Below are 22,909 nucleotides of genomic sequence, written 5' to 3'. Positions count from 1 at the left end.
CGGGCAAGGCTTGGATTGATAGAATGTTGACAGCTGGCGCGGGGTCAGCTTCTACTACTGGCAGAGGCAACCTACTGAGGCCATCAGCATGGCCCATTTCTTTCCCAGGCTTGTGGATTAATGAAAAATCATATGCAGACAAAAAAATAGACCACCTAAGCATTCTAGGGGAAATGATGTGGGGAGTCTGCTTACGTGTGGTAAACAGTCCCAGCAGAGGCTTATGGTCAGTGAAGACCGTGAAATGCCTGCCATATAGAAAATCGTGGAATTTTTTAATTCCAGCAACAACAGCCAGAGCCTCCCTGTCTATCTGAGCGTAGTTGCGCTCGGCAGAAGACAGTGTTCTGGAGTAGTATGCAATAGGAACCTGAGTTCCATCAGACCTGAGGTGACTCAGGACAGCTCCAACCCCGTAGGGGGACGCATCACAAGCGATGCACACAGGAAGAGACTCGTTGAAATGTGCAAGAACACTGTTAGAAGTGAGCAAGGCCTTGACTTCTTTAAAGCAAGCCTCATGTGCTTGTGACCACAGCCACACAGCTTGTTTGTCTAGTAGCCTGTGAAGAGGCTCAGCTACACTAGCTTTATGTGGAAGAAAAGAATTGTAGAAATTCAGGAGGCCTAAGAAGGCCTGAAGTTCGGCCTTAGACTTTGGCCTGGGTGCTTCTAAAATAGCAGTTAGTTTGGATTCAGCAGGATGAATCCCAGCAGCATCAATTTTGAATCCCAGAAATTCAGTAGAAGGCACCCCAATCTGGCATTTGTCTTTTCTGAGCTTGAGGCCTGATTTCCTGAATCTTAACAGGACAGCCCTAAGCCTTTCAGCTAGAATGTGTGTGGAGTCTCCTGCAATCAAGACATCGTCAAAGTAGGGGCAGACCCCTGGTATACCTCGTAGTGTGTTTTCCATTACGCTTTGGAAAATCCCAGGAGCGACATTCACTCCAAACTGTAGCCTTTTTACCTTAAAGGCTCCCCTGTGGGTCACAATGGTCTGAGCTATGGCAGCATCATCATCAACAGGCAGCTGTTGATATGCTTGAGCTAGGTCAAGCTTTGCAAAAACACGCCCCCCCTTGAGAGAGGCCAGGATGTGACTGACCACAGGAACAGGATAGGCATGTTGCTGCAATGCCTTATTGAGTGTGCATTTGTAATCAGCACAAATGCGAATGTCCCCATTTGCCTTTAGAGGCGTGACAATGGGGGTCTCCCACGGGCTGGAATCAACAGGTTCTAGGATTCCCTGTTGGATTAGTTTGTCTAATTCAGTGTCAATCTTACTTTTTAAAGCAAAAGGGACCCTTCTTGCTTTAATCCTAATGGGAGTGACAGTGGGGTCTAGCTTTAAGGACACAGGTGGTCCTTTGAATGTGCCCAGCTGGGGGCTGAAAACATCTGCAAATTCTTTGCAGACTTCCTGTAGGTCGAGTGTTTGTAAGCTGTTGAGTCCTGTGACGTGTATCCCCAGGGCCTCAAACCAATCGAGTCCTATGAGACTCGTTCGTTCACCCCCTACTACTAATAAGTCTAGTGGACCTTCAAAACTCTTGTATTGCACGTTAAGGGTGGCCTCCCCCTTAACACACACTCTTGAGTTCTGAAAATCTGTTAATACAATATCAGAAGGCCTTAACTTGGCCTTAGTCCCACTACTGGAACAAATCTTCCTAAATGTATGCAATGAAATGATGGAAAGGGCAGACCCTGTGTCTAGTTCCATAGATAATGGAACCCCTTGTAGCTTCACGTTGAGTGACAGCTTTTTCTTCATGGGCTTGTGTGTGCCTGTCCTACAGATGCTTCTTCGCGAAGCGCAAAAACCTACCCTATTCTGGCTGGGGAGTCTGGTACCCTTCAGGCGTTCTTCTTGGGGTTGTGCCTTTCGTCGGCCCAGACACACAGCTGCAATATGCCCTTGTTTGCCGCATGCCCGGCAGGTAGCGGAGCGGAACTTGCAGTCGGTTCTCCTGTGGCGACCTCCACAGCCGATGCACTTGAGCGGAGCCGAAGAGCTTCCCTTCTGGTTTTCTTCCTTCGCGGGGTGTAGACGGTCGACTTCCTCGTCCGGATCCTCCTCGGAGTTTCGTCGGACGTCTTCCTGGTGCACGGACGCACCCTCTGCACTGCTTCTGATCGGCCGCATGTTCTTGACGGCGCCGCCTGCTGCTTCTTCTGCGGTGACTTCCCTTAAGGCGTCTTGGAAGGATAATTCTTCCTTAGCGAAAAGTCTCTGTTGTAGCTCTCGATGCCTTAACCCGCACACGAATCGGTCCCTCAGTCGTTCCTTGAGGTCCTTGAACTCGCAGGGCTTGGCGGCCTTCCGTAACGCGGCGATGTATTCCTTGGCTGACTCACCGGACCGTTGATCCCTCTGTTCGAAGGTTTGGCGCCATGAGATAACGGACACCTTGGGGTGGAAGTGCTCCTTCAGCAGCTTCTTCAGGTCTGCGTAGCTTACAGACTCTACTGGGACAGGTGCTGCAAGGTTTTCTGCGATTTCGAAGGCGTCTTGGCCGCAAACGCAAAGCAGGGTGGCAGCCTTCAAGCTATCTTTCCGTCACTTGGTTTGCCTTGAAGTAGTTCTCCATTCTGGATACGTAGGACTCCCACCGCTCTGGATGTGAGACGTCGAATTCCGAAAGCCTTCCGATTTTCGCCATCTTCGGATCTTCAGGAGACGGGTCTATCAGCCAGCCTACCCCCGAATGCGCACCGGATTGGCGGGCAGCTGCCGAGTCGACGCCGTTCCTCTTCCGCCGCTCAGGACTCCTTGGGTAAGCTTACACTTCTTCCTTTCCAGGTAGTGCAAGGCATCCCACCTTCGTCGCCAGTGTTGAGTCCGTGGCGGGAAAACAGACACGAGAAGCAGCTGGAGTTCTCAGTTTCTTTTATTCAGCGTTCAGCTTACAGGAAGATGGCTTCAGCCTCGCCCAAACGCCTCGCAGCCTCTTATATAGGCAACTCCCGGGTAAATGGGTTACTTTTCCCGCGCCAGCACCCGCGCATGCGCACGGCGCTGGCGACAGCCTGTCTGGTCCCGGGCAGCTTTGCACCTGCCCGGGACTGCCTGCAAACGCCCGAGCCGTTTGCAAGGCTCGGGACATAACAGATTGGATTTAACTTTCCCCTTTAATATATAATCAGAGCAGATGGAAACACTTAGCTGACCTGGGTTGATCTCAAAAAATCTAAGCAAAGTCAGACCTAATAGATAGGATGTCTTGAGGAAATCCTAGGGCGATAGATTGTATATTGGGACAAAAAAAAAAAATCCTGAAAGAAAGCAAACACTAGTTTTGTACTTATGCCAAGAAAATGATGCATCCCTTTCTACATTTAAGTTCCACTCCAGGGAATCTTTACTGTTCTTTTTCTCCAGATATATAACTGGTGCTGTTGCTAACTGCTTGATCGGAGATATGAGCAGCACTAGCTGAACTGAAGTAATTACAATGTATAACACATTATTACAAGTGATAGGGAAGATTTCATCTGACACAGAACAAAGGTCCCAGAATACCAGGCAGTAGCATGAACAAGATATACAGGTGACCTGCACCTTCCCATCACCTGAGATTATACAGTTATAAAACAACCTAAAGCACTAGATAAAGGAGCAATAAAAACAAAAAAGAAGGTAAATGGTAGCTGGAAATAAAATAAATTTCATCACCAGTTCTGAGCCAATGTTAAAACATTTGCTTTAGGGGCAAATAGGGAAACAAGGATTCAGACTGCCTCATATATCTTATATTGTATGGGTTTAGACTTTGTTGCAAGAGGAAGTGTTTATTTGCTTTTGCTCATTAGTGAGGATAGCCGATTCTGTTTCTCCTGGACCAACCAAACAGCTATGAAAAGGAGAAATCACCTTGGAATTTATCTGAGACAATTTCAAACATGAGAAACGAGGAGGAGATGAGCCCATTTATTTTCATTCATGAACAAACCAATATTTTAAATGTGATCGGCCAATGGGCTTTTATATAAGCTCTCCATCCCCCCCCCCACTTCTCCACAAATAACAACTAGGACTTTATACTTATATCCTTGCAGCATCTGTTTGCTATTAACATCTAATTAACTGTTCCCAGAGAAACAAAAAGCATGCATCCCAACAGCTGGACGATGCTCCAATAAAACAATAATGAGGTTCTACCATATCAAGCAATTGAGTCTCTTTCTGTTTTCCTTCACTGCCAGGGGGCCACTTACTCTCCATATGGTCTCCCTTGAGCTGCAGGCCGGGCTGCATAATAGTATTGCTTGTATTCATCCATCCACACTTCTGCTGTGCGCTTGGTGTTTCTAAGAAAAGACATTTTAAAAAGGAAGGAGAAACAAGAAAAGCTTTCATGAAAGAGTTTAAATTTGATGCTTCTAATAAAAAAAAACAGCAAGGATAAGGACGAGGGAAAGCAGCAGTTCATTTTCATGAGAGATCTAAATGAAAAAAAAAATCACCAGTGATAGAGTTCAGTTCTTAAAGACATATATTTGTTTAGAGGTACATTATGAATACATCTGCCCTAGGACCAATCAGAAGCAGTTATTAACTATAGCTTCCATTATGTGTAAACTGGAAACTATAGTAACACATGTCCAAATAAAGGTAGTTCTTGACTTACAACCACAATTGACCCCAACATTTTTGTTGTTAAGTGAGACATTTGTTAAGTGAGTTTTGCCCCATTTTACAACCGTTAAGGCACAGTTGCTAAGTGAATCATTGTGGTTGATAAGTTAGTAACCCTGTTGTTAAGTGAATCTGTCTTCCCCATTGACTTTGCTTGTCAAAAGGTTGCAAAAGGTGATCACATACCAATCAACTGGTATGAACCAGTTGCCAAGCATCTGAATTTTGGTCACATGATCATGGGGATGCTACAAAGGTTGTAACTTTGAAAAATGGTCAAAAGTCACTCTTTTCAGTGCTGTTGTAATTTTGAACAGTCACCAAATGAACTGTTGTAAGTTGAGGACTACCTGTAAGTCAAATTCAGAAATGGTAAGTTAGATTTCTTATGGGCTTCCTAACTGTTTCCCCAGTTGTAATAAAGGAGAAATGAAAACTTAGCAAAAGGGATGCTTGCAGGTACATGGACTAAATAACTGGACTAAGAACCTACCTAAAGCAGAATGTACAGATCTGATCATTACAAGCCTGAAATATTCATCTGTTTGTCTATCACAAAGTAGGTTAAGGCATCAGAGTGCCAAAAATATTATAGGTACCTTTGCAATATTTATTTGGTACTGAATCCAACTTTATCAGATAGTAAATTAAGATTCATACCAAGGCAGTGCATAACTTCACGGTTTATTTGATTGAAAATCCTCAGTTTAATTATATAATTTCTATTCATATAGATACCTGCAAAAAATATACCAGAAAAAAATGGATTCATTATAAAGAAATGAGCCTATAAACTGATGGAAAAAGACTGCATTGCTGCTGTTTATTAAAGGGCTGTACAATGTTTTAGATCTGATTTGGAACAGATTCTGTCAGAAGTGTGGAAATGTAAATCTGACACCTATACTTTAATGGCACTCATTAAAGGTTGATTGACTGTAGTAGAAGTCTTCCATATAAAATCTGATAGAAGTCCTTAGTAGTGCAATATAATGCAGGAAGACTGTATTTTGCATTTTCTTTATCAGCAGAAGGTAACACCAATTCAATTTTTTATTATTATTACAGATTGTTCAATATATTGGCTAGATAATTTTCATATCTTGCAAAGGCCTAGAAAAGGAATCTCCAGATTCTGGCAGAAAGCAGTGTAATAAACGAAGAAGAGAATAAATATTCTCATTCCACACACTTGAACATTGCAAAAAGGGTAGGTTTTCAAAGCATGCATTGACAAATGAATATAATTGATGAGTTTTTGTCACTCTCTCTCCTTGTTCTTTAAGAATATCCCAATATCTAGAGTATTTCTTTGCAAAAAGATCAGTGAATGATGTGTGAATTTTGCACTTAAAAGCATAGGAATTATTCCTCTGAAGAGCAACCTTGACATATTTGAATAGGTGTCTAGCACCTGATAGAGATATATGAAGGAGTATATGGAATCCAATAGTTGGCGCTCCTAAATCTTCACTGGGATGATTCTATTATTCATTCTGTCTCCTGTTTGTTTCCCTTCCCCCTTGCTCTCCAAGGTTCACCTTATTCATTTAAAGTTTGATCAAGGTATATTCAGGTAGGCTACATTCCCTCTTTGCAATTTCTTTTCATCTGCTCTACTGCTTTGATTAACTATCCATAAGCAGACTTGCAATCCTAAAATGTGAAGCTGATCAGAGAACTTGCTGAGTAGTATAAATTCTAAAAAGAGAAAAATAATCCAGTATACATCTGTAGCTCCACTGTAGCAATGGAATGCCACTGCTCAAAATGAATGCCATATATTTGCTCCGTCTACGGAAAAACAAACAAGAAAGTTCACAACTATACTTGGCACAAATGTCCTGGAATTTCCATACAACTTGGAGATGGTATTACTACTGCCTCTAAATATTTATGCACAATTTTAATATTTTTGAATAACACCAAAACAACCAACATTGTTTTACTTACATTCGGAACCACAAAGTTCCAAACTGAAGTTAATGTTTTGCGTCAGCACGGTGATTCCGCTTTTGCATATGCCTTTTACATGTGCATATGCCTTTTACCTGAATATTTGGAGCTCTTTTTAAACACAGTGACAGATTTTCTGGTAATCTGAATAGAGAATCAACTCAGCAACTATTCCCAATGACTCTGCTCAGTGCCCTTGAATAGCTGAATTAGGTAATGAGCAATGGGAAAATTAAAAAAAAAAAATAGTCATATTAGGCCTGATGTCAATAGCAATGGGGTTAGATTTTTCTGGTGCATGGTATGTTTTTCATTTCAACCTGTTTAGCATAAATCAAAGCAGCCATAATTAGAAAATATAGTACATGTCCACTGAGCACCACAGCATGAGAAGAAATTCAGATATTCTATGAAGGAAGGAAATCCCTTGGGAGAATCTGCCCACCTCTCACTTTAAAGACATGACTTAGACTGACCTAAGAATGTATATAATGTACAATCATAATTTCATCAGCATTCTTAGCAAATATTTTAAAAATTAGATTCCTCCAAATGCTGACCACATCAACCATACTCACATCTACTCGTATTTTAAAGTCTTGCTGGGGAAGAAAATTTTCATTATTAAGAATTTTCATTATTGACACTCCCATTCTATTCTCCTTAATAGTTCTCCTCTTTAGAACTTCCGCGGTTTCCCTACAACCTATTTTTCAATTCTTCATTCTTCCTGATGTGCTGGTTAAACTACAGGTAGTCCTTGACTTACAACCAAAATTGAGCCCAAAATTTCTGTTGCTAAGTGAGACGTTAACATTTGCCCATTTTATGTCTTTCCTTGCCATTGTTGTTTAGTAAATCACTGCAGTTGTTAAGTTAGTAACAGGGTTCTTAAGTGGATCTGGCTTCCGCATTGCTTGTCAGAAGGTCGCAAAAGGTAATCACATGACCAAAGAAACTGTTAACGGTCATAAATATGAATCCATTGCCCTGCGTCTGAACTTTGATCACGTGACCATGGGGATGCTGCATAGGTCATAAGTGGGAAAAATGGTCATAAGTCACTTTTTTCAGTGATGTAACTTTGAATGGTCACTAAATGAACTGTTGTAAGCTGAGGACTACCTGTATAGTATCAAAACCCACACTTTGACACATCCCACATGGGGTTGTGTGCTTGGGACATGTGACCTTCCGTAGAATCTATTTCACTTTCAATAAAGAATATGTGAAAAGGAAAAAACCCACCCCAAACCTACTTTATATAAGTGTTGGCATTTCCTTCTGGGAAGATGTAAGGATGCTTCTTCCGGAAGACATGTCCAACCCGACTGCAAGGGATGATTTCCAAGCTTCCGCCACACATCCACACTCGGAAAGAGATCTCTATGAAAGACAGACTCAACTTCAGTTTTTTAAAGTCCAGGACCAAATGGGATTTTGGCCTATCTCTGACTTCTCCCTTTTTCTCACATCAAACCATGCAAACCCATTACTGTCAGTGAGAACTTTTCTAGGCATTCTGCCATCTTAAGTGCTTTTCAAAGCTCTTTACCACCAGCCTGATATGTATTCATTTGAACTCTCCATATAACATTAAAAATGATGATATCCAGAGTGAGTTTACTGTATAAGCAGGCCCCTTAGCAGTTTACTTCTCAAGAGAAACATGCTAATTCCTAATTCTTCTAATTATTGGGACCCCGCAAAGGACCATGCCCTTCTTGACAAATACTGATTTTATTAGAAGTTGGAAAAAACAAAAAGAGAATCAGGCAAGGAGGCAAAATGAATATAATTGTAACAATGAGATCTAGGGGGGAAATGCCAATAAAAAGATGGCAAAGTATTGAGTTGTGCTTAGGTTTGCCAAGGACAGAAGGAGGAATTCTAGCAAAATAATTTTGCTCATGAAGACTGGAGATCAGGACAGAATTTATGAATAGGAAAATGACAAAAACTAGAAGCAGACCAGCTCATCCAATTATTTCCCCCTGTGTGAAGTCAATTGCCATAGGGATGTAACCAGTTTTCAGTTAAAGCAGTAAGAAGGCCCATTGACATCTATCAAAGTACATCTTGACTTTATGGAAATAAAGCTGTTTCACTCACTTAATAACTAAGTCAGAGTAGGGCTCTTTTTCAGAAGGTACTACCCATTGTAAAACCTATGAGGTTTTGAATTTTGCTGCAGGTTAAAAATCTGGCTTAATATTCCCTGGGTGGCTCTTTATAAAGCCCCAGAAGAGAAAATACTTCTCTATAGGCTAAATGCCAATCAACGTAGTTTTATCTGAATCTCGTCACAGTGAGAAGACAAATTGAACAAATAATACAATTTTTACACAAATACAAACATAATAATAATGACTGTGACTAAGTAACCTGTCTGTCTTTTCAGCCTGCCATCCCAGTACCAATTATGGAGCAGCATAACATAACTGCTCTACCTTTTTATATTCCTTATTTTTAACTGCTTGTGGCTTGTATAGCCTTTTAAATAGAGGATGCCTTTAAAGCAGTGATGGCGAACCTTTTAGAGACCGAGTGCCCAAACTGCAACCCAAAACCCACTTATGCATTGTCAGGTGCTGGGTGGGTGTGGCCCATTGGGTGGATGTGGCTCATTGGGTGGGCGTGGCCCATTGGGTGGTTGTGGCCCATTGGGTAGGCATGGCTGTGGTGGTAACAGCAGACTGGATGGTACTAAAAAGTTCAATCAATCAATTCCAACTTTGCAAGATCTTTTTTTTGTCAGCGAGAAGTTGAAATTGACTGATTGATTGAACCTATTTTTTTTGCACACGGCAGCGGAGGCCTAAAGTGAAAAGATTTTATAAAGCCCACTGAAGGCCTAGGACTGGGCAATGGCACGCGTGCCCACAGAGAGGGCTCTGAGTGCCGCCTCTGGCACCGTGCCATGGGTTCACCACCACTGCTTTAAAGAGAAGATGCATTCTCTGTAAATTAGGAAACAGGCTATATTAGTATAGTTATTAAAACTGGCAGGGAACTTTGATTGATTGATTGAATGATTTTGTGCCACCAAGTTGATGCTGACTTTTAGCAACCACACAGATAGTCCTTCTCCAGGTTGATCTGTCTCTAACCTGGTCCTTCAGGTCTTTCAACAGTGTGTCTATTGCCACTATCACTGAGTCCACACACCTTGCTGATGATCATGCTATCGCTTTCCTTCTATCTTACTCAATCTTCTCCAATACCAAAGCTGAAAATTGTCAATACTTTTTGCTGTCTTGTCCAGATGGGAAACTTGAATTTTCTTATAGGATTTTGCTTTAAATTTACAGAAGCCTTCAACATAAGACTACTGTACCTTCTGTTATTTATTTATTTTTCAAAAAGAGGGCTATATTTTACCTTCTTAGATTTGCTTCATTGTTTTGCATTGTTCCTCAGGCCTGTTATCTGCATGCATGTTCTTCCTGCATAATTCCAGCAAACTTTCATTTTTTTTTTCAGACTAACTATTGGGCCAGTTCCATTACACAAAGACACAAAACTAGTTTGGCTTTCCATTTTTAGCACTGATACTTTGGGGACTGCTTGATTATATGACCTTGATTTCCTTGGTGAGAGGAAATTTCAGTGGAAAAGGGCAATTCAACAAGAAGCAGCATGGCCCACAACTATTTGTATATACAATCCCCACTTATTAAGAAAAAATATGTACTGTATAATGACACACTAATGTACAAAGCTTCAAGGGGAGAGGGAGACAATGGATGAGATTGTCACAGAACAGGAGCATCTGTTTCACTGGCTCACTAAGCTGTTGCATCTCTGAAGACAAGGATTATTTTTCCTTACTACCCACACTCCCTTGAGGTGTCAAAGTATTAGTGCCAGCTTAAGATCTGTTTCTCTGCTATCTCCATGCCTCCCTTCCTTTTTCAAAGCTGTAGCACTGTTAGCTTCCTCTGCTCTGTAGCATTCTTGCAGTTACAAATAAAAGCAGCAGTATAACCCACACAATTTGATCAACCCTTCTAGGCAAGCACAACAGTAACCAATGTCACTACCTTTCCCCTTCAATAGTCTGGGAATTTCTTAGAGGACAGAGGCAAAACAAATTTGTTATACAGCCAACCCAAGATCCCAATTGATGGCACCATTTTTTCAATCTTACTGTAATCCAAAATTCATTAATGACTGCTAGGCATGGTGACTACATATTAGCACTATCTTGGAGAACAAGTAGGATTAGGTGTATGTGCTCCTTGCAGCACCTGGTTGAGCTAGATTAAAATGGCCATGATCTGATCCAGGATATATCTCTTCCTATTACGTTAACTTTCTCTTTGATCAAGAAAGGACAAATGTAATGGTATAGTTCATAACGTTCAGCTATCCTCTCTTTTTCTGATCTTCTACTGGAGTTGGAATCACAGTTCAGAAGTTGTTGTTGTTGTTGTTAGTTGTGAAGTCATGTCCGACCCATCACAACCCCATGGACAACGTTCCTCCAGGCCTTCCTGTCCTCTACCATCTTTTGGAGTCCATTTAAGCTCATGCCTACTGCTTCAGTGACTCCATCCAGCCACCTCATTCTCTGCCGTCCCCTTTTTCTACTGCCCTCAATCTTTCCCAGCATTAGGCCCTTCTCCAATGAGTCCTTCCTTCTCATTAGGTGGCCAAAGTAGTTGAGTTTCAACTTCAGGATCTGGTCTTCTAAAGAGCAGTCAGGGTTGATCTCCTCTAGGACTGACCAGTTTGATCACCTTGCAGTCCAGGGGATTCGCAGAAGTCTTCTCCAGCACCATAGTTCAAAGGCCTCAATTCTTTTGCGCTCCGCCTTTCTTAGGATCCAACTTTCACAGCCATACATTGCAACTGGGAAAACCATGGCCTTGATTATATGTACTTTTGTTGGCAGGGTGATGTCTCTGCTTTTTAGTATGCTGTCTAGATTTGCCATAGCTTTCCTCTCCAAGAATACAGCAAAGCCTTTTTTGACTTTGCACTTGCTGGGATTGAGTGAGGATACTGGCATTTGCTGTCCAGCCACTCCCACTTGGCTTTTCTTGCTGGTGATACCAACCACTATTCATCTAGGTTTATTATTTTTATGTTTTATCTGCAATCACTGGTGTATTTCTTTCTTGAGTTAGAAGCAAACAACAAATCTTAAATATGATTATACTGTATATTACATAGGGATGTGCAGTTTCAAAGTGCAAAAGATGCTATGGAATGGGTGTGGGCATGCACTCCACATCATTCAGCACCTCTATAAAGAAGCTGCCTCTTTCCCACAATTTACAAGGAAAATGCATGTCTGAATTAAGGAAACATTGATAGAGTATAACACAGCACATCCGAGCAGACAAGAACATGTTATTAATAACTGAAACAAATATCCTGAAATTGTGCAGCTATTATGTAAACCCACAACAAGACATAGATTCTTTATGGACGTGCCAACAGGTATCATGATCATTTCAAAGCACTTTATGGACTTTAGAACCTAAGTGCTGTCCTTTCTTAATGTTAAGGCACTTATCTCATCATTTTCTCATTATATCATATTGGCAATTATAATACGGCACCCACTTTGGGAACTTGAGACATTGCACTTCAAGCCATGTACCTCTGCTCTACACTACAGAATTGCAAAAGATTGCTTGTTTATTTTAAAAGCCCTATATTTCAGCTAGCGCTTAAAAGGTTCCCTGGGTAGCAAACAATATTTGAAACAAGCTGAAAATGCTATAGATATTTAAAATAGTCTTAAAAATCCAAACAAATAGCAAGTTCTAAAGCCACTTCACTATAAAACCAAAATAAAATATAGGACCATTAATTCTTAATGAAATGTTTTTGAAAGAACCATGTTTTTGTGAGCCACCTAAGCTGAAGATTTTTCTGCTCTATTGGTAATTGGGTACAGCCCATCCTACAAAGGCTTTTCACAGCAGCTACTTGCCTGCTAAAAGATCTGATGTTAATGCCCCAGCTGTCAGCTGAAGTATATGGGGAAGGACATATGGAAGATTTGTCCTGAAGACATCAAAGACATCGAGTCACTGAGGGCTTTCTAAAAACTAGTCTAATGCTAGAACCTTGAATGCAGCTTGGAAACCAACAGGAATTTTTTAGCTAAGCCAAATGGATTGAGCAATGTGGGCTGGCACGCTTGTTTGATTCCTGTAAGCCGGAAGTCAGAAGAAAGGAGCAGATTGAAAGAAGAAGCAATATTGCCGCCCTGGAACACGATGCACCCAGTCAAGCTCTTGCCTAGATTTATTGCTTCTAACTTCCCTTTATTGACTTAGATGTTGAAGTGCTCCCTGGGGGTACCAGGAAGTTAAAAACAAACAAAAAAAATGCTGTCAGAGCATAAACCATCCAGAAACACAACAGATGCTAAGAATCCACCCTCCCATGGCCACAATAAAATGTTCTCCCCAGAAGGGGAGCTAGTTTTGTCAGGTGACATGTTAGTACAATATACTGCACTAATTAGAGGCATCCCATGGGAAACTCCTACCAGACCTTTTGAATTAACTCTGTTATGGCCCATTTCTTTCTCTTAAAATGTCTCAGCTTCTGCTGTTGTGGCAGTACCATGAGCATCAAATTTTTTTTCATTCACCTGTCTTCTTCCTAAAAGATTGTCTGCCTCTTACATGAGTAGTCAGTATAAAGCTGCTGATGGTGGCAAAATATTTTGTCAATGTATTACAAACGAAGAGTTGGCAATAATGGAACTTTTAATGCATTGTAGTATTTTAACAAAGGCACTGTAACAGTTTGTTCATTTTGAATTCTTGCAAATCATAACTGGAATTGACTGATTGATCTACAGGGCTGATAAACGTCTCCAATCACACTGATTCTGAGTGGCACATAATTTTCCAAATGTGTATGGTGGGTTAAAAACAAAAATATTTCATCAACAGTAGAACTAAAAACCATAGAACATAGAATTCATGAGCAATCTAAACATTCAAATCCCTCATTATGAAGAGGAAGAGATTTTTGAGTGGTATTTATGGGTCAGATTTATATCCTGTTTTTTTTTCAGGAATGCAAAGTGGAATAGTTAGCAGCAATAGTCCTCCCTTCTCCCATTTTTCCCAGAACAATAATCCTACAAAGTGATTTGGGCTGAGATAGATACCTGGCCCAAGTCACTCTGTGTTGGCCCTTTGAAGTAGGCATAGTCAACCCAAAGGTGCTTTTTCAGGAAGAAGCTGGACTTTCTTGTTTTTCTTTGAAGATGTTTTGCTTCTCAACTAAGAAGCTTCTTCATCTCTGACTGGATGGTGGGGAATGGAAAAATTTATTTATATTCCTTGCAGACAGCTGGCATTTGCATTCTTTCAGAGAGTTGTTGAGGCCATTTGGAGGTTTACCTGTGTCCTCAGGGTCATCTGGGTAGTGCAAATGTATATGGAGCCTTTTTGGCTGCAGGACATTTTCTGCACTGTGTCACTTCATATTGGGGATGAGTCTATGCTGTCTGAATCTCAAACTGAAACTCAAATGGTTCCTGTAGTCTGCAATGTTTTCTGGAAATCCGTTCATACTCCCTCACCATTCGAAGAGTGTTCATCCCAAAGTGCATCGCTAAATGTCTATGGAGGTTCTCAGTCATCCAGGTCATGGTTGTCCCAAAGGTGCTTTTTCAGGAGGCAACAGGACTTTGTTTTTCTGTAAAAATGCTTCGCTTCTCATCCAAGAAGCTTCTTCAGCTCTCTCTTTATAAATTCTTCCATTCCCCACCATCCAGTCAGAGCTGAAGAAACTTCTTGGATGAGAAGTAAAACATCTTCAAAAAAACAAAAACAAGAACGTCCAGTTACCTCCTGAAAAAGCACCTTTGGGACAACCATGACCTGGATGACTGAGAACCTCCATAGACATTTAGGCATAGTCAAGAAACAAACATGACAGAAATTCCAGGAGTGTTCTTTATAATTCAAGGGTGTCAAACTCAATTTCACTGAGGGCCACATCAGGATTGCGGTTGCCCTTGGGGGGGCGGTGGGTGTGGCCAGGGTGAATGCAGCCTACTGGGTGGGCGTGGATGGAGTGGTTGTTGCCTACTGGGTGGGCATGGCCAGCTCTACATCGTTCGCATCAAGGGTGCCTCTGGGGACCTGGGCAGGAGGGGACAGATCTGAGGGTCTCTGGCAGAAGGGGGTAGGACCAGGGCAAGTGCCAAGGCATGGTCCACTGGAGGAGCCTCACTGTTCCTCTCAGGTCATGGGGGGGCTGGATGGTGGTGCAGGCTGCCCGGAGCCCTGGGCAGCAGAGGTCAAATGCCCAGCCTGGCTCTCAAGCACCTGCGGCACCAAGCCCAGACCCACTTTCCTAAGAGGGTGCCCAGCTGCACTTATCTCCTCCTCAAGGCTGCTGCTGTGCTTGCTCTCCTTACCCAGGTTGCTCATGATGGGTATGAGGGCAAAGTCAGAGGGAGGTCTATTCCCTCTCCCATGGGAATAGACCTGGCTTTTTATCCAAAGCTTCCTTAGCAATAGGATGGGAGACCCCCAGGATAGGCCAGGAGGAGGGGGCAAGGGGATGGTGAAAAGGCAGCAGGGCAGGACTAAGGCTGGAGTTCCCTCAGACCTTCCCTCTCCTTCTTTCCTTCCTTCCTAAATACAGAGTGGTGGGAAAATATTTGAGTAGAGGGAGGGAGAAAAACAGGTAAGAAACGCAGCTGGGGAGGTGTCACCCTTCGTGAGGAATGAAGAAAAGCACCTGAAAGAAGCCAGCACATGGCCCTCACCTACTTCACATATCTGGCTTGGTGGACTCTGGGAGTGGGGATGCCATGAGCACCATGAGAGTCAACATTACCTGCCCAATGCCGCCCAGGCCTCAGCCTGCCTGGTTTCGGCAGGCAGCAGGGCGCTCTCCTCACAGCGCTGAGAGGTTGAGCCGGGCGGTGTGAAGCTTGTCAGCTTTGCACCTTGCTGACTGCTGAAACTGGGCAGACTGGGGGCTAGGCAGCATTGCACTTCTCATCAGATGCGCGCCGCCCAGCTCAGCTCTTGGCGCTGTGAGGAGAGCGCCCTGCTGCCTGCCGAAACCAGGCAGGCTGGGAGCTGGGCGGCCTCACACTTCTTTTTGGATTCGCGCTGCCCAGCTCAGCCTCTTGGCGCTGTGAAGAGAGCACCCTGCTGCCTGCCAAAACCCCTCCCCCGGAGCTCATCAAGCCGGATAGGTGAAGAAGGCGAGGGCCATTTGCTGGCCACTTCCAGGCGCTGGTGCATTTCTTCATTCCTCACAAAGGGTGACACCTCCCCAGCATGCACCCAGGGGGCGGGCCAATGCAGCAGGGGCTGGTTCCTCATTGTTTCCAGACAGCCTTGTGGAGCTAAGACTGAATGTGTTTCAACATAGATGGTCACCACAAAATTGTACATTGGCTCCCGGCCGGCCTGGGTCAGGGCCAAGGTAGAGGGGGCCATTCCCTCACTGTTTCCAGGATCACTTCGTGGGCCACATGAAACCACTTTGTGGGCCACATCCAGCCCCAGGGCCTTGTGTTTGACATATCTGTTATAATTGAAAGGCAGAATAACAAAATCTTAAAAGCCTGTCAGTTTCTTCCTGCCTCATCTTATACCAAATAAAATCAAAGTGGGGCTATTTTGATTTTCTTTCTCACACTTTCTTCTTTCTCATGACTGAGTAATATTTCTGAAAGTCTTCTGCTAATGAAGTCACTCATACCTTCCCCATTCCCAAGCCAAGTCTACATTCCTTAAACCTAGTGTGTTTATGCAGACAAGGGCAGAGGGTAAAACAGAATCTTAGACTCTCTGTTGCCAGTCCAACGTTTAACCATTATATTATATAGGCTCTCGTATTCAGGTTTGCAAAACTCCCCCCTTAAATCTTTAAAAAGCCTTTGCTAATAACTGCAAAGTAGCAGTGACTTACCAAAATTTTCCCCACCCCAGATGTCCATTGCAGCATCATATTTTCCCAGATGGTTGAACCAGGCCTTGTCAATTACAAAAAGCCCTCCAGCAATGATAGGAGTCCTGAAAGTTGGGAAAGAAAAGAAAATCTCATTTCAACTCTTTTGTAGAAAGTATTAGGTATGTGAAATAGATGCAGAGAGAGAAACTAACCAATGTTACTTTATTCTTTGATGTACGTATGGCCAATGACACTTTTTAAATTTAATTGCACTGAAGGGAGAGGATGTTACTGTTGAATGATTTGCAGTTGGCAAGATCATGATCCCCATCAAAACTCCATGAAGGTTGTAGCATTGTATTGCTGGCAAGGAAGAACAAATTAGATTCCCATTCAAAAATATTCCTGCCCCTTGTGACACTGAGAGTTGGAAAAGACTAGCATAGAAGCTGCTTCTCAGATAGTTAAAAAGTAGTTATTTCCAAAGCATTAACAGGTTCAGAAGCTCTTCCTACAGAGAAAAAGCAAGCCTCCTCCCTTTCATATTGAAAAAAAAAATGGAACAATAAGAACTGAAATTCTGTTGCCTTAAGTTGCTGGGCTACAATTTCCTCTTTGAAACAGAGTATTTGTCAATAGCCAAGTGTTCTTCCTAATCAGTTCTTTGCAAGATGTGTCTTTTGGGATTTTCCATTTACAGCCCAGGGTGCTAAAAGAGTACTCTGAGACCTGACATCAAAGGCAATGGGAGACTTCCCCAAGTCCAACCACTGTATGGAGAATGAGCTTTGTGTGTTTGTGTCAGAAGGTTCACCTTGTTATGGGTCACAAGCCATATTAAGCCATAACGTGTTTTGCTTGGTTTTGATATTACAATATAATATCTAATTAAGCAGTAAACCGAATCACTGATTTATATCAGTAAATTGATATTAAACATCTCTTGACTTAGGACAAGGTTTCAACTCAACCAGAACACATGTCTAACTGGGTTTCCTAACATGTGCAAGAAAGGAACATAAGAGAGCAAACAGAATAACAGAGTTGGAAGGGATCTTGGAGGTCTTCTATTCCAGCCCTGTACTCATGCAGGAGACCCTATATCATTGTAGACAAATGGCTGTCCAATCTCGTCTTAAAAACCTCCAGTGATGTAACACTTAACATGTCTGAAGGCAAGCCATTCCACTGATTAATTGTTTGCATTATCAGGAAATTTCTCCTTAGTTCTAGGTTGCTTCTTGATTAGTTTCCATCCATTGCTTCTTGTCTTGCCTTCTGGTGCTTTGGAAAATAGGTTGACCCCCATTTTCTTTGCAGCAACCCGTTAAATATTGGAACACTGCTATCATATCATTCTTTATCCTTCTTTTCATTAGAATAGACCTACCCAATTACTGCAACTGTTCTTCATATGTTTTAACTTCCAGCCCCCAACCATCTTTGTTGGTCTTTTCTATACCTTCTAGAATGTTAATATCTTTTTTATATTGTGGTGACCAAAACTGGATGCAATATTCCAAGTGTGGTCTTACCAAGGCATTATAAAGTGGTACACTTCATATGAACTTGATTCAGTCCCTCTGTTAATGCAGCCTAGCACTGTGCTGGCTTTTTTGGCAGCTCCCACACACTGCTGGCTCATATTTTAAGTGATTGTCCACTAGAACTCTGAAATTCCTCTCGCAGTCACTGCTATTGAGCCAAGTTCTGACTATTCTATACCTGTACATTTGGATTTTCTTGCCTAAATGTAGAATCTTACTTTTTTCACCATTGAATTTATTTTTGTTAGATAGGGCCCAGTGTTCAAGTCTGTTGAGATCCTTCTGTATCTTAAGCCTATCTTCTCGAGTGTTGGCTATTTCTGCCAGCTTGGTGTCATCTGCAAATTTGATGAGTTCCCCTTCTATTCCCTCATTTAAATTGTTTATGAAAATGTTGAATTTTCTTTGTATGAATGTAACTGAAGTTTATGAGGATCTTCAGATGTCCATGAAAGTGAATTTTTAGGAGTTATATGAGAGGGCAGTGCCCATCTTGCCCAAGCATTGCTTTAGTTTGTCCCATGATGGATGTTTGGTTCCTAAAACATTAGGCCTGACTAAATGCAGTCTGTGATCCAAAAAATATCCCACTGCGTACAAATATTGATGGACCTAAGTAATGTTTCAGAAACTTTTGGTATTTTCCTGTCATAACTTTTCCCCAGTGTGCAATGTGTGGCTAATGCATTTATCAGCACAACCCCTACTAGCCTGAAGTCTGCAGCCCTGATTACAGGTTTACAAGCTAAAAATGCATTTAGCACTTGGGGACTATTAAGAGGCATTATTTCACAGGAGTTATTTCCCCCCTCTTAGCTGAGAACAAAGGTAAAAAAGGAATACTGAGTAAGATAAGATGCACAGAAAATTGTGCTCTGTGCCTACCACACCAGCCACTTCATAGGGTACATACTTTCTTCAGTCACCTGGTTTGATGTCTCAAAGGGACTTTTCAGCATTCTAATGATTAAACTGTGATTAATAGAAAAGTTCAGACATGCCACTTTTCTCTCTGTGTGTGTGTGCGAAGGTGTGTGTGTTCATGTATACAAGCATATACACCTGTTTATATTTAGTCACTCACATATACACAATTTATATTTGATAATTTGCTGGGCTTTCAACTGATACTTTATCTCAAGTAAAATTTGTTTTTTTTAAGGTAGTAGAACCTTTCACTTGATAGCTTCACAGGAATAAAAAGAAAACCATGTAGAAACTATATGTGGTCCAAGGGTCTAATTCCAGGATGAATTAATTTTAATTGTTACAAGAAAGTTTGAAGAAGTATAAAGGGAGCAATACACTAACTTGACAAGTTATGGAGGAGGAAGTGCTCTGAGATAGTCCTCAGTTCATGATGGTAATTGGGACCAGAATTTCCATAATTAAGCCATGCAGTTTTAAAGAGCAATATCAAGTGACTACATTGCTTAGCAATTGCAAATCTGAAATGGCATCCCCCATTGCTGTGGTTAAGCAAGTTTGCGGTTGTTAAGCCAGTCACGGGTGGGACTCCCACGTCCATTGATATGTCAAAATATAGAGGAGAGAGCAGGAGCCGTGGAAAGACAATCCCCCTTAGAGGATCTTTTGCTTACAGCAATGGTATGTGGTCCTGTTGTCCAAAGCCAGGAATTCTATGTCTTGTGGTATTCAACTTTCAATTGAAGATCCTACCAGGATCCTGGAGTATCTCTGAGTAGTTGTTGAACAAATGATTGTTAAATGTATATAAGGAAGAAAACTGTACTGGTTAACAATCACAGTAAAGTCATAATGTGTGTTTGTATTTTTGCCCTGGACAATTTTCAGTTAAGAGAATACTGTTAAGGTGACAGAAGATATTCTATCACTCCAGCTACTAGAATCAAGGTCAGCAAAAATGATCAGAATACAAAGAGAAGTTTTTATTCTGTGGTTAATGAAGAGTTAAGTCTTGTTGGGAAGGCATCAGCCTGCCTGAAGCACCAAAAATTATAGAGTTGGAAAGGGGCACAGAGTCCACTGAATCCAAATCCCTATTCAGTGAAGAATCCAATTTAAAGCCTCCCCAATAGATGCTGTCTAGCCTGTAGCTGTTGACTCTCACCACCTCTTTGAATAATTGGTTCCACTGTCCAACTGCTCTTACTGTTAGAAGAGAAAAAAATCCTAAATATGCTTTCTTGCACTCTTGACTGATTGAAAGAGCAGCTCTTGAAAAAAAGTTCTTGCTAGTTCTTTCTACTAAGATTGCTGCTTGCATACAGAGATGCTATGCCTCAATTTTATTTGTACTAAATTAGGAATTTAAAGAGTTTTCCTGGTGGGAAATAGGGAATAAAATTTCCCAGTTCTGAAAGCTCATAGTAGTGGGATATTTCCATGATGCAATTAGAGGGCTGGACTTCTCAGTTTTATCACATACACAATGGGCTAAAAGAGATTATATTTAACGTGCAAGAGCTAAAAGGAGGTCAAGGGTACTCAAGTTTTGAATCTAATATCCCTGCCCACATGAGCTGAATGTCTGAATAGGCATCTGGAGATATGAAAGAGCTTGAACTTAATTAATTGAGAGCTCTACCTATTGAACAAAGAGGAACCTGAGGGTGAAGTGTCAGGGTAAGCTCCCATACTCTGCTCAAAGGCTCAGATAGGGATGTCAGCTCGGTACTAATTTTTTATGGTGCATCTAAAAGGAACTGCATGTACCCCATCATGTTTTGTATGCTTTTTTTGCTTCTAATTAGTAAAACTATTGGTAATCGAAAACATTCTTATGAAACAATGGTTAAATAGGTGTATTTAGACTTACTTCAACTGAAGTTTCAGAAAAGATTTCCAATAGCTTAACATGCTTAGGGTCAACAGTTAGCTGGCACTCTCCTCAATATGCTGTTTGCCCTTTCCCACTTCAAAACAGCTCGTGGCTGCTTTGAGTTTCCTATTTTGAATCCAGTTACTTACTTGATGGGCTCTGTGGGATCTGATCTCTTGGCTTTTTGCTCTAGAGAAAGTTGCTCCCATTTAAAATGAAGACTCCAGTCAAATCCTAAATATGAAATGCACAGAAAGAGATGAAGGAATAGTTGTCAACTAGTTGCAATCATAAACTTTCAAGCATTTTTTAGGTTACAATAATTACAACCAGGAGTTTGGTAGCAACTCTTTGGAATAACAAAATCTATTAAACTTACCTGACAAATGGTTATGCAGATGCAGGGAAGATTACAAGTGTGTCATCAATTAACAATTTGTAATGCATTAAAAACATTGTTTGTTATAATGCTGTTTTCATATTCAGCAGTCTCTCCACTAATTTTCCAAAATAGCTAATTTAAGATCTGTGATAGAGTGTTCTGGGAGGCTGGCTAAGTTAGGTTGGTAAGTTTCTGTCTCAGTGCCTGTACCAAAAGAACCATCTTCTGATTTTACCTACCACCTAGAACTGAAGATATTCCATCTTCAGCCTTGGATGGGGTCAACTTCCCCATTTAAGAATGGTGTTCAATCTTAGAATATTCCTGAACTCACAGCTCCTGTTCCACATCTTCACAGCTTCATCTGTATCTTTTGATGTACCAATTGTGCTCTTTCTTAGAGCAGGAGGTCCTTCAGTCACTCATATACCAGTCATTTCATGGCTCAACTACTGCTATGCACTCTATGTGGAATGGTTTCAAATGGTCCAGCAGTATGTGCAGTGAGGGATAAGTCTTGGTAGGCCCATATGACACTGCTGGTATGGGAGCAGAGTTCTGGTTACTGATATGTTTCCAGGTGTGATTCAAGGTGCTGGCTATGACTGATTACTTTATAGAGTGCCTATGTTCCATGTGATGTGATCTGAAAGAATTGGTAGGCTAAACTCATTTGCCATCTATTTGGAAACCCAGAAGTGGTCCATCTCTGTGGAACCTGAACTCTTCCCCCCCCATATATTTTACTGATTTTTTAAAACATAAATCACTTAATAGTTGGTAAACAGTGTGTTTGCTGGGTTTACATTTGTAAAGAAAAATCATTAACAATTGGTTTCTATAATCCATAATCCACATAGTACATTTAGTTGATTTCCCCCTTTCCCCAAAATGTCTTCTTTGCAAACCTTGAGTTAATACAGTTCTTATTATTTTGATAAATAAGTTACATATATGATTTTGTCCCAATATTCCTAGAAATAATGATCACATCAATATAATATTTTTTTATCTAATCATTCTGGTTGCCTCATCTTATTTCCTGTTACAGTCCTTATTTAGATTTGTTTCTCCCATAAAGTTCAAAGTATTCTTGCTGGTTAAGATTTTCTCAACAGTTAATTACATTTAAAGATTTTAATCCATTTTTCCCATATAAACCATCTCAACACTTTTACATTTCTTAAAGAATAGGTAAAAACAGTAAACAAAAGGAAAAGAGAGCAAGAGTAAAGAAACATAAAAAGTAAAATACTTCATTCCCAAAATTTCTTATTCTTTTTAACCATAATTAAAAATATATTTAATCTTTAAATATTCCATTTAATGTGTCTAATCATCTAATCCTTTAACTCTTATTCAAAACATTTTCCTCTTTTTTATACATTATAATTTCCCTAAATTCAAACACATTTAATTATCTAAAACATTTCCTTCATCTAAGCCAGTGGTTCTCAACCTGTGGGTTGGGACCCTATTTGGGGTCGAACGACCATTTCACGGGGTCGCCAAACAAGGCTGTCCGCCATTTTTTCCCCCTTTTCTTTGGCCACGCCCCTGGCACCCAGTGATATATAAGTGGTTGGGGGTCACCACAACATGGGGAACTGTATTATGGGGTCACGGCATTAGAAAGGTTGAGAACCACTGATCTAAGCCATTTCAACAGTATTATA

The 22,909-nt window shown here is 41.3% G+C and overlaps 1 protein-coding gene across 1 annotated transcript in view; it reads right to left on the bottom strand.

Annotated features, from left to right (window-relative positions):
* The window catches only part of GALNT14 (polypeptide N-acetylgalactosaminyltransferase 14), a 336,775-nt gene that overhangs the window by 20,358 nt on the left and 293,508 nt on the right, over positions 1–22,909 (bottom strand). Inside the window, exons 8-11 of the mRNA XM_039346512.1 lie at positions 21,001–21,085; positions 16,520–16,623; positions 7,861–7,987; positions 4,225–4,317 (exon numbers count right to left, since the gene is read on the bottom strand). Coding sequence (XP_039202446.1) covers positions 4,225–4,317; positions 7,861–7,987; positions 16,520–16,623; positions 21,001–21,085 — 409 coding nt within the window. The remainder of the gene's footprint in view (positions 1–4,224; positions 4,318–7,860; positions 7,988–16,519; positions 16,624–21,000; positions 21,086–22,909) is intronic.

Source organism: Crotalus tigris, unplaced genomic scaffold (genome assembly GCF_016545835.1).
Source record: "Crotalus tigris isolate CLP2741 ecotype Arizona unplaced genomic scaffold, ASM1654583v1 scf7180000018001.1161693, whole genome shotgun sequence".
NCBI lineage: Eukaryota > Metazoa > Chordata > Lepidosauria > Squamata > Viperidae > Crotalus > Crotalus tigris.
Note: the sequence above shows the minus strand (reverse complement) of the source record. Positions and strands in the feature narration are given on the sequence as shown.